This window comes from Asterias rubens, chromosome 7 (assembly GCF_902459465.1).
Source record: "Asterias rubens chromosome 7, eAstRub1.3, whole genome shotgun sequence".
NCBI lineage: Eukaryota > Metazoa > Echinodermata > Asteroidea > Forcipulatida > Asteriidae > Asterias > Asterias rubens.
In genome coordinates, this window is record NC_047068.1 from 13,955,489 (window position 1) to 13,973,065 (window position 17,577).

General features: G+C 36.7%; 3 protein-coding genes across 3 annotated transcripts; 2 read left to right on the forward strand and 1 right to left on the reverse strand.

Moving 5' to 3' along the window:
* Positions 1 to 5,221: 5,221 nt before the first annotated feature.
* Positions 5,222 to 6,344, reverse strand: LOC117292432 (fibrinogen-like protein A). The gene has a single exon (XM_033774464.1). The coding sequence runs from the start codon at positions 6,230 to 6,232 to the stop codon at positions 5,222 to 5,224; it is 1,011 nt and encodes a 336-aa protein (XP_033630355.1). The 5' UTR covers positions 6,233 to 6,344.
* Positions 6,345 to 8,689: 2,345 nt separating this feature from the next.
* On the forward strand, positions 8,690 to 9,712 carry LOC117292433 (ficolin-2-like). The gene has a single exon (XM_033774465.1). It carries the CDS (start codon positions 8,690 to 8,692, stop codon positions 9,710 to 9,712), a length of 1,023 nt encoding a protein of 340 aa, XP_033630356.1.
* Positions 9,713 to 10,511: 799 nt separating this feature from the next.
* LOC117292436 (ficolin-2-like) lies at positions 10,512 to 11,720 on the forward strand. Its single transcript, XM_033774472.1, has 2 exons — positions 10,512 to 10,539; positions 11,068 to 11,720. Exons 1-2 carry the CDS (start codon positions 10,512 to 10,514, stop codon positions 11,718 to 11,720), a joined length of 681 nt encoding a protein of 226 aa, XP_033630363.1.
* The last annotated feature ends 5,857 nt before the right edge of the window (positions 11,721 to 17,577 follow it).

Below are 17,577 nucleotides of genomic sequence, written 5' to 3' on the forward strand. Positions count from 1 at the left end.
AATTGGGCTCTGCTGTCGTGTGTGTAAGATTTTCAATTTTAGCACATATCTTGGCAACCTCCATGGCAGATATTTTGTGAATATTTGTAAGGTACACATGGAACAGCAGTCGGGACCTAATTGGTGTGAAATTGGCGCGTAAATTTTCCCACGTTTAAGGGCAGTGCCAAGGAGCAAGAAAGCCGATGCGGGAAAAAGTCTTTGGAGGTGAGAATTGTGAGGTGAGAGTTGAAAGCCAGGATCGTGTGTCTGCTCCGAGTGCTCCTTCGTATTGTCCCAGCTGAGCAAATCGTCTCGGCCGAGTCGCCAACCTGTTTTTATAGTTCACAAATCTTGCCATGAACTCCAAGAGGGTGATGGTTACGTTACCATGCGGTTTCTATACGTAAATCGAATGATGTGCGTGATTTCAAGGAGGAACGGTCGATTGATTTCATTTTTTTTTAATATGGAGTGGAACGAAGGGTGTGACAAGAGTTATGTCAAGGAACGTAATCTTTATTTGAGAAATGATTGATTAAGAAAAATCTTGCCATGAAATTGAACCAAAGAGGGCGACGGTTTGCTCATACCACGGTGACACGTAAATAATATGGTGTTGCTGGTGCATGTTGTGAGTGATTTGATTCAATTCAGTTTTTTTTTAATATGGATTGGATTGAAGGGTGGCAGGAGAGTTATGTCATCTTCATTCGAACAATGATTGAACAAGACAAATCTTGCCATGAACTCAAGAGGCCGGTGACGGTTTAGTTCTACCATCCATGGTTATATTATGGGTACAGTACGGACATCGAATGTTGTTGATGGCGAATGTTGTGCGCGGTTTTAAGGAGGAATTGTCTATTGATTTGATATTTGTTAATATGGAGTGCAACTGAGGGTGTCACGAGAGTTATGTAATCTTTAGCTTTGCCCCGCGGTTGTTTTAAAAATTGCGCGTGCTTTGCGTACGCTCGCATGGCTTCAGAGGAGAGGACAGTTTAGCGCAACATTATTCTCTCGAAACAGGTGTATTTTTTCCCTGTGGGGCGTTACAGTGTAGAGTTCAGTGCTAAATCTAACGCCCTGCGAAATTGAAGCAGGACGTCTGTCGTCGTGCTGTCTGTTAGATCGGATCCGTGTAGTCGTAACTCAGGCTGGACGGGGTAGAAAAATGCTATTCTTTGGGGTTTGGTTACAGCAACAGTCGAGAAATTAATGTTAATAAAGTGGTCACCATTGGTTCTTGAAGAGATTGAAGTAAATCTGTTCCTATCATCTGGGTAGTTTTCGGAAAAACACCATTTATACAAACCTGTGAAAGGTTAATCAAGTCACTTTTTTATGTCTCATATTTTGCGCGTTCTAAGTTGCTTACTTCGAGTTCTCCAACGAAAAATTACAATAAATTTGATGGGAAGTGGTCTTTGAGCGTCAGTGACTGTATTTCAGATGATTTTACTGGGCACCGTTGTTAGAAAACGGCGAACAGTGGGGTTCCCCACCATTTTCTCCACAGACCAATTTGTTCTTAAAAACTGGTTAAAAATTAGAATTTTGACTCGCACTTTAGTCAGTTTGGCACATTTTCGGGTCAGTTTTGTTTTAAACATATCATAATGGTTCATACGACCCAGAAAAAAACTCGACCCGACTAAATTCTGATTTGAATAAATCAAACTATGCGATTAAAATAAAATGCCCAATAGTGTCCACTGCCTTTAAGCAAACGCACCGATTTCAACGTCTTGATAAACTTCAATCAAAACTTCAAAGATCTTTTAGTTTTAATAATGCGTTTTTTAATATGAGCGACAATTTGTTAAGTAACACAATAAAATATACAAGCACTAAGATGGTTCGTTTATACATGTTTCAGGTAGTATTTGGGTTTTTTAAAAAGAGTCCAGCATTCTCAAAAAGTGGATTTCATTAATCAGATTTCTACTCACTTCAAAATTCATTTTGAATTCGACTTCAAGTTGTGACTCAAGCTTCCAAATCTGATGCACTGTATTCGCAAACCATCTAATTGTCTTTCCGACTTATCAATAAAATGTTAAACCATGGTTAAACAAACAAATTATAAGAAGCGTATAACTAAAATGACATCTTCAAATTTGAAAAGATAACTTCTACCATTCAAATTACTTCCTAAATACAAACTGTTTACAAAACACTTAGGTCTATTCATATTATTTTACGTTATTTTGTGTGTTTTAGACTGAAAAGCAAATTTTCAGATTTAAGCATATTTTTTGCTTGATAAACATCGAGTAAAAATATTATGAGTAGATTAAAAACTCTATTCATAATATTTTACGTGATTTTTTGTTCTTTTCTTGTGTACTAAACAGCCAATTTTTCGACTCATCAATAAAATTGTCAACAAACAATATCTAAGAAGCGTAATAAAAATGACATCTTCAAATCTGATAATATAAATTACAAATCACTTCTAGCCTATCCTAAATACAAATGTTTACCAAACACCTAGATCTCTTATTTGACGTGAATTTTGTTTGTTTGTACTAAACAGCAATTATTTCTAAAGACAAGCTTTATATTCGATTCACATTCAAAAAATACATTTGCTTTAGAAAACATCTATCTATAAAAGCAGCAACCATTTTAAATCAGAAAATCAACTGGTGAAATAATTAATACTTGTTCAAAATGGGGATAATCGTGAGCTTAAAGTTCATTGTGCAGTTTTATATCAGAACAAAAAATAAACACGTTCAATATTTCAAAGAAATTCTTACATGGATGGTCTTCCAATTCACATGCACTGTATTTGCAAACTATTTTGACATCCATCTTTTCGTATATTAGGAACTTGTCGCACTATAAGTTTCAAAGTTGGGTACACAATCGGGCTGTTAATGCAGAGTGGATACATTTCTTTCAAACAAAGTTATATTATATTATTATATGAGCGAAAACTTGTTAAACTACATAATGAATTAATCGGAACGGTATTAAGACGCTGCTGCAAATTGTAAGAAGCGTAACTAAAATGACATTTTCACATTTGAAAAGATAAATTCCAACATTAAAATCACTTCCAGCATATCCTAAATAAAATTGTTTACCAAGCACTAAGATCTATATTCAGATTGTTTTTCGTTATTTTATCTTTTTTTGTCTTGTTTTTGATTTTTCTCTTTTTTTGGGGGTGGGGGGGGGGGGTACTAAACAGCAAATTTTTCGATGACTTCTATTCGATTCAAAAATACATTAGTAAACATTTATTTATATAAATAACTAGTTTAAATGAAAGGAAACAACAATACAATATTGAGTTCAGAAAATCAACATGTGAAATGTAAATACTTGTTCAAATGGGGAGAATTGTGAGTCTAAAATTCATTGCGCAGTTTTAGGCGCGAATTTATAACAGAACAAAAAATGAACACGTTCAATACTGGTGAGAAATTCTAATGGGGCTCAATCTTCCAATTCACATGCACTGTATTTGCAAACCATCTTGACATCCAGACTTTCGTATTATGCAAAATGTAGCACTTACAAGTTCTAAACTTTGGAACACAATCGGGCCATGCAAAATGGATACATTTCTTACAAACATGGTTAAAAGTAACCGTGTTGTAGGTATCAATAACATTGTCCAGAAACTAATTCTGAACAAAGCGTAATTAAAAATAATTAATGACATGTTCACATTTCAACATTCAAAAAGATAATAAGTTCTACCACTTGAATAACTTAATACAGCCTGTCCTATAATAACGATTTATTTCACTTTAAAAGGTAAATATTGTACGTAGGCCTACTGGTAATTATGTTGTTACATTGTTGTTAAATATCAAAAAGCAATTTTTTTTAAAGACAAGTTCTTCCATTCGATTCATACAATCGCTTTAACTATTATTCATATCAACAAATTGCTGTAAATTATCATATCACATGCATAATGACCTGCAAATTATTTGCAAATCATTCAAGTCAATTCGCTAAACTTACACTCATCCAAAATCTCGTAAAGGCCTTTCAACCAAAATATAACAGTGTGATGGCCCAGTCTTTACTATGTGGTAATGACCGGGTTGGTGTCCGGCCACCGTTATGGACCGAGCCTAAGGCGGGGGGGGGGGGTCCTTTAAATAGCGGCCAAGCAGCCACCAACTCGGTCATGCACGCAGTAAAGACCAGCCCAAACTGTTATTACCATTAATACATATCTTCAACGAAAAACGGTACGAAAACATTTTAAAAAAAAAATGATTTCTCTTCTGCTTCATGTTGTACTCCAATTCATGTCCCAAAAACAAAATATTTGACGTGATCTTCATTCTTTACTTTAAATATTAAATAGCAAAACTTTCTAAATATAAGTTCTTCGGCGCAACTCTCCACAACTGTGTTCAAGAGAATTCTTGAATAATTATGATAATTATGTGGATGCGTATTTTTGCGATAACGGAATTGCAACTTTTTTTTCGTTTTTTTTGTAAGCTGTCAGGATCCTATTTTCGTGAGAATTAAATGATGGGCCTTAAATATTAAGGAAATAATTAGAAATGTTTTACATTCAACTTTGGCCAAGATCCGACGACTAAACCCAACGGTAATTAACAGGCGATACGTTTCAATATTAAGTTCATAGGCCTAGTCTTCGAACGTAAATCGTTTTTGGTTTTGAGTGTTTATTATAATGTTCTCATTGAACTCAAGTCTCGACACTCATGGGGTGACAGGTCTTTTTCTTCAGCTGCGCCACGCTGGAACTTAATCATAGATCTTGTCTTTGTACCACAACATTCAAATCTCTTCTCAAAACTTACCTTATGTCACAGGTTTTCAAGGACTAATTTTGTTGTGTCTGTTTTTCTTTGTTTTGTTTGTTTTTGGTTTGGGTTTTACTGCGCCTTGAACACACAGCAGGGTGGATACGTGCGCATTACAAGTCTTATTATTATTTATTATTATTATGTGTAGCCTACATTCCTTTTGTATGTTGTAGCAAAATTTGATTGAATTTAAAACTTCATAGGAATGTAAGAAGCCACACAATCAAATGGTTTTCTTACAGCTAACTATTGCCCATGCGCTGCGTAAGTAGTTTGGCGCCAGGTGACGGTAATCAGAGGGACACAATGGCTACGAATTTATAAACTTGGATTATAAATACCGTTTTAGTGAGATTAATAACTGTAAATATTGCTTTCATTAATTTAATCTGAACAAGATTAAAACGAATCATTCAGAAGTGATTTTAACGGATTTTCATGCTGCATTTTGAGAGTGAATATTGAAATCGCCAAGTATGCCACTGGATACCGTTATCATATTCATGAGGACCAGTTGGGTAATATTTACCATTTAAGTGAGATAGAAGACTTGCAGAAAACCACCAGGCTCCTTCATGACGTGCAGCCATGTTATATTCCCACTCATCATTGTCATTATCCTCCGTGGAAAAGGGCAGTCCGTTGTACCAATCAAGAGAGTCACCAGCAGTACTGCTTGCATCGTATGCACCAAACTCAAGAGTGTAGTTTGCACCAACAATCTTGAAATCTTCATACTTCGCAAATGCCGTTTCGTTATTGTCGTAAAGATCCACCCTAAGCTCCCATGGTCCCTGTGAGTCATCAGACGTTAAAGTCATTAAGTTATCATTACCCAGCCAGAACTCACCAGAAAGATTACCGAAGCCAGACTTGTACTCAGCCCAGGTGCGGTAGAAGTCCACACTGCCGTCCTGCCGTCTCTGAAACACAATCCATCCCCCTCCATCAGTCTCCATGTCACAGAAGACTTCCAGACCATCAAATAACCCTTCTGTGTAGATTACGTATACATCGCTCCTGGAGTAACATGCCTCTAACATCTCCTTACAACTTTTGTAGTGATGAAGAGAACTATCTGGCAAAGAGAAGAGAACTGTGTCCTCATCTGTATCAAAGTAAACACTCCCTTGATCTTCAAGGAAATCTTCAGGATGCAGAGCTCTCGTACCGTTGTTTAACTCACACAGTTTATTGCATTTGTCGAAGTTGAAAGACTTACAGTTCTTATCAATGTAGCAGTCTCGTCCACATATGACATGATTTGATACAGTTTTCTTCATGAATGTGGAGTGTTTCAGAGCTCTGTTTTCTGCGCTGAACATTTGATGATGATATCCATCACATTGACTGTCAAGGCATTCCACCTGGCCACTCAACAGAAGAGCTACATGTATCATCGCCACGAAACAGGCAACACAAACTGAAACCCACATTGTGTTATCTGAAAATATCGTTGCGATGTTTTTTCAAGCCACAATTTTAATTGAAAGTTTCCAGAGAATATCTTGCAGTGGATGCAGGAATTGGTGGAAAGTGGCTGAAACTAGCTCGTGAGGTAATCTTAGAGAAGATGATGACGCAGTCTGTCTGCCGCTGGGGTTACACTCGGTATCTTACACTCCGATGTGTGTAATGCCCTGATTGGTCAACTGTAGGGGCGGAGTTAGACTCTTACAGAGCTATGACGTTTAAGGGCGTCCAGAAAGTTGACACTCTTATATGCCAAAACTCCTTTGTCTTTTCGTATACCTTAGTTGATGTTGATCGTCCGTCGGCATTGATTGGAGTCATTACCAGAAGTTTATCACCAATAAGGAAGGTTGAGACTAGAGAGGGGGTCTCGGTCGATGCTATTTTTTAACGGTTATTGGTTCCATGGTTGAAATTTATACTCCCGTAATAACTGGAATCGATGCTTCGGCTTCAAAACTGTTTTTAATTTTTTGTGGCAACACTTATTTGAGTTAGACAAAAAATAATCACTATATTCAAGGTAAAACTGTTTTTGGTCTTTTCAATGGTTTGTGTTTAGTTTAAAATGGTCTTTTAACAAGCTAATAGACACGTGAATAAAATCTTTACTCTCGTAATAACTGCTGGCCTCGATGCTTCGACTTCAAAATTGGTTTTTGTTGCAAAAATTGAGTTGGAAAACAATAATAAACGGGCCGCGGTAAAACGGGTTTGGTGTGTTTAAAGCCATTGGACACTTTCGGTACAGAAAAAAAAGTTCACAGATATACAAATAATTGACAGGGTGTACAGAATAATGGTGAAAGACTTCTCTTGAAATATTATTCCATGAAATGCTTTACTTTTTGAGAAAACATTAAAACAATATAAATTCTCGATAGCGAGAATTACGGATTTATTTTAAATACATGTCATGACACGGCGAAACGTGCGGAAACAAGTATGGGTTTTCCCGTTATTTTCGCCGGACTACGATGACCGATTGAGCCTAAATTTTCACAGGTTTGTTTATTTCATATATAAGTTGTGATACACGAAGGGTGGGACTTGGACATTACTGTTTACCGAAAGTGTCCAATGGCTTTAAAGGTTATAGGCCTAGGTCACAAAATGACTAAAATCAAACTCTAAACATAAACATCTAAATGTATAAATAATTAAATAACTGGAAATGCAATCTTTTGTAGAATTACAAGCTTAGTTTGTAATGGTTGATCGCATTTAACTTGAATACTGTCTATCGACTATTGTCTGCGACTATTTGTTCAGCTCCATCAATCCTGTTTGATGCTGCTGCACAATAATTTATTGTTTGGGGTAGCTTTCTTGAAACTCAGTCGTCAACAACAATTGCCGACGAAACAACGGTGTGTACAGATACACATCTTTTAGTTTTGGAAGTTGAATTAAAGGAACACGTTGCCTTGCATCGGTCGAGTTGGTCTTTGAAAAGCGTACCCACACAAGTATCACTCAAAATTGCGTGGTTTTCCTTTTACCTCGTCGACCAACACGATCGGCCTTTATGGGAGCCAATTTTTGACTCCCACAAATGGCCGACCGTGTTAGTTCGCAAAGCAAAAGGAAAACCGTGCAAGTTCGAGGCAAATTTATGCGGATCATTGTATTCTACTTTTAAATTATCTTTCTAAGCATATGCATTGTATAACAAACGGTTACAAACGCTTTTCAAAGACCAACTCGACCGATCCAAGGCAACGTGGTCCTTTAATGACAGTGACACTACCTTTAATATCAGACGAGAGACATAAGTGTCAAAGTTAGGAGAGAAAGCGGTGTACCGTGTATAGACCTAGGCTTATGTTTCGTATGGGAATGTGTGCATGGGCTCATATCATTTTGTGTATATTAATGTAGGTCCCAGTTGCGCTTCGAATTATACTACTTCGGTTACTCTTCACTTCCCGCCATTACGGTTATAATATCTAAGGCTATTAACTTCACATTATCGATTTTCGAGTTAAAAACCATCTCAGGTAATTATAAAAGAGGTGATGTCAAATTCGCCCTTCATTTTGGATTAAGAAATTTTCTTAATCTTAATCCAAAATGAAGGGCGAATTTGACATCACCTCTTTATAATTACCTGAGATGGTTTTTAACTCGAAAATCGATACTTAGCCCAAATGTTATTTATGTGTTAGTCATGAAAACATTTTGTCGGCCAATCAGTGTTGAGCTTAAGCTTGGAAGAGCGTCTACTCTTCGGTCAGTCAACCAATCAGGTAGTTACACACATTGCCATAAAGGCCAAGTAGCTGGCACACTGCGTCATCATCTGAGATTTACTTGAGCCAGCGAGGTGGTTTCATAGACCCTACATCACCAGTTCATACACTGCAAGATATTCTCTGCAAACTTGTGTTAAAAAAACAACGATTTTGGTGGTAAAAAAAATGGGTGTTTCGCAGTGTGTTGCCTGTTTGGCGATTGTACATGTAGCTCTTCTGTTGAGTGGCCAGGTGGAATGCCTCGACAGTCAATGTGGCGGATTTCATCATCAAATGTTCAGTGCAGAAAACAGAGCTCTGAAACACTCCACATTCATTAAAAAAACTGTATCCAATCATGTCATATGTGGACGGGACTGCTACATTGATAAGAACTGTAAGTCTTTCAACTTCAACAAATGCAATGAACTGTGTGAGTTAAACAACGGTACAAGAGCTCTGCATCCTGAAGATGTCCTTGAAGATCAAGGGAGTGTTTACTTTGATACAGATGAGGACACAGTTCTGTTCTCTTTGCCAGATAGTTCTGTTCATCACTACACAAGTTGTAAGGAGTTATTAGAGGCAGGTTACTCCAAGAGCGATGTATACGTAATCTACCCAGAATGGTTGTCTGATGGTCTGGAAGTCTACTGTGACACGGAGACTGATGGAGGAGGATGGATTGTATTTCAGAGACGGCAGGACGGCAGTGTGGACTTCTACCGCACCTGGGCTGAGTACAAGTCTGGCTTTGGTAATCTTTCTGGTGAGTTCTGGCTGGGTAATGATAACTTGATGACTTTAACGTCTGATGAATCACAGGGACCATGGGAGGTTAGAGTGGATCTTTACGACAATAATGAAATGGCATTTGCGAAGTATGAAGATTTCAAGATTGTTGGTGAAAAGTACACCCTTGAGTTTGGCGCATACGATGCAAGCAGTACTGCTGGTGACTCTCTTTATTGGAACAACGGGATGCCCTTTTCCACGGAGGATAATGACAATGATAAGTGGGACGGTGACATGGCTGAACTTCATGAAGGAGCCTGGTGGTTTCCTGCAAGTGTTTCATCCCACTTAAATGGTAAATATTACCCAACTGGGCCTAATATATACGGTAACGGGATCCAGTGGTATAGTTGGCGAAATGAGTATTATACTTTCTCAAAATGTAGCATGAAAATACGTCACATTTACGGCTGAATGATATTTAAAAGACTTTGTTTAACATCTAATATGGATAAGCAATATTTAAAGTCATTATCGTAAGAAATGCGTAGGCCTATATAAACTAGTTTGCCCTTAGCCCATAAAACTCGTAAAATCAAAGAGAACACTAAGATTTCTGCTCAGTATTACAACAAAATAATTCTCACTTTTAGGAGCTTTATCCTGATTTACAGATTACGTTATTTGGTTGTGTAGCGCCGTTGACAATAATTTGTTTAATGTAATTTTTTTGCAGTCATGAAAGTGTGACATTATTAACGAGTAGTTGTCGAAAAAGCGGTCCACGGTCAACATTTATTTGTTTTACCAACCATTGCAAGTTAGTGTTAAATCATGCAAAGTTGTAAGTAGACTGGTGCTCTGTTTATGTAGGCCAACATAATTGTACAACTTTAGCGTGGGTTGAGGAAGCAGTCCCGCACAAATGCGTGTTATAAACAACCGGAAGGTGGTAAAGAAAAAAATATATATTTTGTTAAGTCCGCCAATAAAAATAGCCATATTATATATATTTAAATAAAAACAGGGGGGGGGGTCCTCCAACAATAACAACAACAAATGGATTAAATTTTGCCTTTAATTTCAACCAAAGTCCCAACACCCCCCTGCGTCGCTGCGCAAGATAATTAAATAATTTGAGAACACACGTGCATAATTAGCCTTCGAGGAAGACCCTTCTAGGTCAGAAAAGTGAGGTAATTAACAGGTGTTTAATTTATCTGGTCTTGAACGGTGACACAAACAAATCGTCATCAACCAATCAGCGTTGTACATGAAGTTGGAAGATGGATGGGTCTGTGGTAAGTTGACCAATCAGAGCACTACACACATCGCAATTTAAGATCGGAGTACGCAAAGACAGGCCGGACAGGTAGCACATAGGTTAGCATATTCTCTTTGGTCTTGGATGAGGACAGACGCAAACATCAAGTTCTCTGTAAACTTCACTATAACGGTGGCCAGAATTTGGGTACAAAAGATGGGTGTTTTGGCATGTGTTGCCTGTTTGACGATGATAATTGTAGCTCTTCTGTTAAGTGGCCAGGTGGAATGTCTTGACAGTCATTGTGGCGGATTTCATCATCAAATGTTCAGTGCAGAAAACAGAGCTCTGAAACACTCCACATTCATGAAGAAAAATGTATCAAAATAATCATGTCATATGTGGACGAGACTGCTACATTGATAAGAACTGTAAGTCTTTCTGACAAATGCAATAAACTGTGTGAGTTAAACAACGGTACGAGAGCTCTGCATCCTGAAGATTTCCTTGAAGATCAAGGGAGTGTTTGATTCAGATGAGGACACAGTTCTCTTCTCTTTGCCAGATAGTTCTGTTCATCACTACAAAAGTTGTAAGGAGTTGTTAGAGGCAGGTCACTCCAAGAGCAATGTATACGTATTCTACCCAGACGGGTTATCTGATGGTCTGGAAGTCTTCTGTGACATGGAGACTGATGGAGGGGGATGGATTGTATTTCAGAGACGGCAGGACGGCAGTGTGGACTTCTACCGCACCTGGGCTGAGTACAAGTCTGGCTTTGGTGATCTTTCTGGTGAGTTCTGGCTTGGTGATGATAACGTGATGACTTTAACGTCTGATGACTCACAGGGACCGTGGAAGCTTCGGGTGGATCTTTACGACCATAATGAAATGGCATTTGCGAAGTATGAAGATTTCAAGATTGTTGGTGCAAAGTACACCCTTGAGTTTGGCGCATACGATGCAAGCAGTACTGCTGGTGACTCTCTTGATGAGAACAACGGAATGCCCTTTTCTACGATGAATAATGACAATGATAAGTGGGACGGTAACATGGCTGCAAGTCATGAAGGAGCCTGTTGGTTTCCCGAAAGTCTCGCATCTCACTTAAATGGTAAATATTACCCAACTGGTCCTAATTCTTACGGCAACGGCATTCAATGGATTAGTTGGCGATATGGATATTCTCTCTCAAAATGCAGCATGAAAATCCGTTAAAATGACGTCCGAATGATTCGTTTTAATCTTGTTCAAATTAAATCAATGAACGCAATATTTAAAATAGGATCCTGCCAGCTTACAAAAAAAGCCCAAGAGTTCCGTTATCGCAAAAAAAATACGCATCCACATAATCATAATTTATTTTTCATGAATTCTCTTTAAAGGCAGTGGACACTATTGGTTATTACTCATAATAATTATTAGGCCTAGCATAAAACCTCACTTGCGTAACGAGTAATGGGGAAAGGTTGATGGTATAAAACATTGTGAGAAACGGCTCCTTCTGAAGTAACGTAGTTTTCGAGAAAGAAGTAATTTTCCACGAATTTGATTTCGAGACCTCAGAATAATATTATAGAATTTTTAGGCCACGAAATCAAGCATCTGAAAGCACAACTTCGTGCGACAAGGGTGTTTTTTCTTGTGTTATTTTCTCTTAACTTCGACGATCGATTGATCTCAAGTTTTCACATTTATTATTTTATGCATATGTTGATCAAGTGAGAAAATTACCAGTTTTGTCCAATGTCTTTAACATAGTTGTTGAGAGTTCAACAGAATAACTTATTTAGAAAGTTTTGCTATTAATTTGATATTTAAAAAAAAATGTGAACATGTAAAATATTTTGTTTTGAACATGAAATGGTCAAAAGTAGAACAATTTTTAAAATGAAGGCGGAAGAAAGTTCTTAGTTTTGATGTTTTACCGTTGTTTCGTTGAAGATTTTTATTAAGTTGAATAACAGTGTAGAGGGCTGGTCTTTAATGTGCATGACCGGGTTGGTGGCTGCTTGATCATGCAATACTGTCCGCTATTTTATGATTGCAGCGAATACCCAACGGCCGAACATTTCCCACTTAGCTTGTAAAACAAATTGCGAATGTGTTCCGTCGACCAAGGGCGTTTAATTTACTGCAAGGATGGTTTAGCATGGGGGCAGACACAACTGTATATGCAAACAGCGTCCGGGCGGACACGATTGCATATGCAATAATGTCCTCCAGGTAGTATTGCATAGAGGACATAATTGCATGCGACACCGGACACCAACCCTGTCATTACCACACATTCATAAATACCTCAGACAGTTTCGCTATTCCTATTGGTGGAGAGCGCGTCACGTCGGGGTGTTTAAACGGTTAATAATGACCAGCTGGAGCTGTTTATAACCGGTTATACGTTTAGATGCATACTATGCGCACGAATGCACATCCGAAAACTGTCTCAGTCATAAAAATGCAACACTCGTACAGAGCTCAAGTACGTCGGATAAGTTTGACAGAGTTTCTTACTTTTAATACGCCTTTTAACTAAAAAGGCATTTATGAATGGGAATAAAAGAGTAGTGACTCGTTCTTAAACTTCAGTTAAAACCTTGCAGGGTCGTGGCCGTGCAATAAAGGCCCTCACCTTCGGGTCGGGCCTATATCACACGGCCTCGACCCTGCCGGTTTTAAACGGCAGCTTAAGGACTCGTCGCTACCCTTTTATTTCCTAAGTAAAAACTGGGCCATCACACTGTTATTGTTAGGTTGAAAGACGTTAACGGAATTTTGGATGAATTTAAGTTAAGCGAATTGACTTGAATGATTTGCAAATAAATTGCAGGTCATTATGCATATGATGTGATAGATTGAGTTATATTCTATAGTCCAATTTGCAACCATTTGTTGATATGAATAATATATAATATGATTGATATAAAGCGATTGTATGAATTGAATAGAAGAAATTGTCTTTAGAAAAGGTTGCTGTTTAACATTAAAAAAACATATATAGGTATACAAATTATTACCGGTACGTAAATTGTTTTCCTGGAAATTAGGTCCAAGCGTTGGTAAACAACTGCTATTGGAACAGGGTAGGCCTAAGTGATTCAAGTAATAGAATTAATTATCTTTCCTGATGTTGAAATGTGAAAATGTCAATTTTCAATTACGCTTTTTTAGAATTAGTTTCTCGAAAACTTCATTGATACCTAAAACACGGTTACTTTTTACCATGTTTGTATAAAATGTATCCACTCTGCATTTTGCACAGCCCGATTGTGTTCCTAACTTTAAAACTTCTAATGCCGCATTGTGCATAATATACGAAAGTCTGTGTCAAAATAGTTTGCAAATACAGTGCATGTGAATTGGAAGATTGAGTCATCATAAGAATTTCATCAAAAGTATTAACCGTGTTTATTTGTTGTTCTGGTATAAATTCGCACCTAAACTGCGCAATGAATTTTAGCTCACGGTTCCCCCAATTAAACAAGTACCAATATTTCACCTGCCAGTTGAATTTCTGAATTAAAATGTTCTGGTGTTGTTTCCCTTTATGTAAACTGGTATTATATTAATAAAATATGTTTACCAAAGCGATTGTATTTTCATTGTGAATCGAATAAAAAGAGCTTGTCTTTATACAATTTGGCTGTTTAGTTAGGCTATATGAGTAAAAAGTGAAACAAATATACATAAAATAATGGGAATATATGTGCTTGGTAAACAAATGTATTTCGGACACGATTCTCCCAATTTGAAGTATTAATATTTCACCAGTTGACTTTCTGAATTAAAGTTATAAATGTGTTGTTCCCTTCATTTAAACTGGTATGTTTTAGCCCTCTAGTCCCTGCACCGCCCGAATTTGCCGAAATAATTGTTTTTCTTCTCAAAATGTTTGCTGTTAATTACTGAAATCGTAGTTCAAAATTTTTAAAGATAGCCAAGGCTTATTATTTATAAATAAATGCACAATTTTTTACCCTTTCGGTAATATTTGTACAAGTCCTCATGAAGGAACAATAAACCCCCTCGTTAAACGCCTACGGTAATATTTATGGCGATTATTTTTGTATAATGATAAAATTGACACAATAGCTTTTCAAGGCTTTTATCTGGCTCAATGCTGGTTATTTGCGAAGGCGTTAGTTTTCGACAATATCACCATGAATGATAAATACAGTTTCCTTTGTGTTTACTAATATTTTAATAAGCGTTTTGTTGGGTAAGAGCTAAATTATTTCATCCTAATTAGCTTCGACATGTCAACTGTGAAGGGAGAATTAATAATGATCTATAAACAACTAGATGGATTAACAAATGCGTATAGGGCTACTATTGACTATAGTTTTATTTGGATGTTTCTTATTTTCTACAAACAAAAGCTATAGCGAGGTTTCCTCCTACCGCATAATACATGCAGTGTATCGCTTTAGGTGGCTGGGCGGTCCAGAGGCTAATTAATGGTTATATGTACAAAAGTTTACTAAAAGTGATTTTCTTTTTAATGTCAATCAAATAGATGAAAAATATTGTCTTTGGAAAATTTGCTGTAAAATAGAAAGAAGACAAAAATATATAAATATATGGAATATATTCGGAGTTTATCTTTTCAAAGCTTAAAATGTTATTTTAATTACGCTTTTTAGAATTTGTATGTTGAACATTATATCGATAAGTCGGAAATACAAGATGGTTTGTGAATTTAAACTATTTTTGTGACGTCCTCTATTGTTGAAAGTTTTGATTATTTTTACGAATCTACACTTCATTGTAGATTCGTAACATAATCTATAGTTGAGTGTAGGATATGCTGGAAGTGATTTGTAATTTATCTTATAAGATTTGAAGACGTCATATTAATTACCCTTCTTAGAAACTGTCTGTTGACAATTTTATTGATAAGTCGGAAAATTTGCTGTTTAGTACTTAGTATACAAAAGAAAATTTAAAAAAGAAAATATTGTAAAATATTATGAACAGATTTTTAAATCTTTTCATAATAAATTACGTGATTTTTTATTTGAATAAAATATTAATCTGAAAACTTGCTTTTCAGTAAAACAAATTACATAAAATATTGTTTTGCTTCTTAGATATTGTATGTAAAAAATTATTGATAAGTCGGAAAGACAAGATGGTTTGTGAATATATTAATAGCGCATGTGATTTGTAAGCTTGAGTCAAATTTGGAGTCAAATTCGAAATTAATTTCGGACTGAGTAAAGATCTGATTTATGAAAATCCACTCTTTGAGAATGTTCGACTCTTTCTTAAGACTCAAATACTATTTGAAACATGTGAATATCGTCTTATTGCTGTTTCATTCTGATTATTTCATTGTAATATTTAAAAAGTGGTCGCTCCTATTAAACATTGCATGATTACAACCAAAGAATTGTGTAATTTCGTTAAAAGTTTATCCGATGTGATTGTGAATGAAGGTAACAATAAAAACTTGGCATGGATTACAGCTCGAGGTGGCATTTCAACATGACTATAGTGCAATTGCAAACCGCGCTATTAATACCCGTTGAATCACCCAACAGCGAAGCTGCTGGTGCGGGGAGGAGGGAACACTCATCAGCCGCAATGATTGAAATAATTACAAACCATTTCTCCTCACACATCATGGGCCTTTTATTCACCCTTTAACCCTCTAGTCCCTGCACCGCCCGAGTTTCTGAAAACCAATTTTTCAAGATTCTTGCAGTAAACAACTGGAATCGTAGTTCAATTTTTAACAGATTGCTTAATATTTATGCACAATTTTTTACCCTTTCGGTAATGTTTGTATAAAAGTACAAGCTCCCATTGGGAACAATAATCGGCTCTCTAATATTTTTTTGTAAGGATAAAATGGACACAATAGCTTTTCAAGGCCTTTATCTGACTCTCTAATATTTGTTATATAGAGTCAGATAAAAGCCTCGAAAAGCTATTGTGTCCATTTTATCCTTACAAAAAAATATTAGAGAGCCGATTATTGTTCCCAATGGGAGCTTGTACTTTTATACAAACATTACCGAAAGGGTAAAAAATTGTGCATAAATATTAAGCTATCTGTTAAAAATTGAACTACGATTCCAGTTGTTTACTGCAAGAATCTTGAAAAATTGGTTTTCAGAAACTCGGGCGGTGCAGTTACTAGAGGGTTAAAGGCAGTGGACACTATTGGTAATTACTCAAAATAATTATAAGCACAAAACCTTACTTGATAACGAGTAATGGGGAGAGTGGGGTAGTATAAAACATTGTGAGAAACGGCTCCCTCTGAAGTGGAGTAGTTTTCGAGAAAAAAAGTAATTTTCCACGAATTTGATTTCGAGACCTCAAGTTTAGATTTGATGTCCTGAAATCAAGCATCTGAAAGCACACAACTTCATGAGACAAGGGTGTTTTTCCTTTCTTTCATAGTTATCTCGCAACTCCGACGAACAATCGAGCTCAAATTTTCACAGGTTTCTTATTTTATGCGTATGTTGAGATACAGCAAGTGAGAAGACTGGTCTTTGACAATCCTCAATAGTGTCCACTGGCTTTAAGCCTATAAGCACAAACAGCCTTGCTTGGCAGGCAGTTACCACAGAAACTGTTTACAGGCCAACATTTCATGAACTTGTGCGATTGGTGCCCCACTCATTATTTTCGCTTCGCATATAAATTTTTTAATTAATACTTTCTGCCTAAAAGCTTTATGAATATGAGCCTTGTTATTTAGCAGTAACGACACTGTGACAAGGACCGAATGTCATCTTGCTGTCAGCATGAAGTATGATGTCGCGCATAAGTGCATAAATACAGGTATGTGGAGTTCTGTTTATAAACTTTAAGACAGGAAACAATGTGGATTTTTTGTGAATAATTAAACTAATTATTCACCGATTTATTTGTCATTTTATGAGATGTTAATTTGGGGAGCTGTGGAGCCAAATAGTCACTGAGGAGCTTTGGAGTGAGATGTAATATTTGGGAGCTTTGGAGGAGTTCTGGAGTTTATAGATTAAATATTGGGGAGCTTCATTGTAACTTATTAGAGGAGCTGTGTAGCCAGATAATTACTTTAGGAACTGTGGAGCTA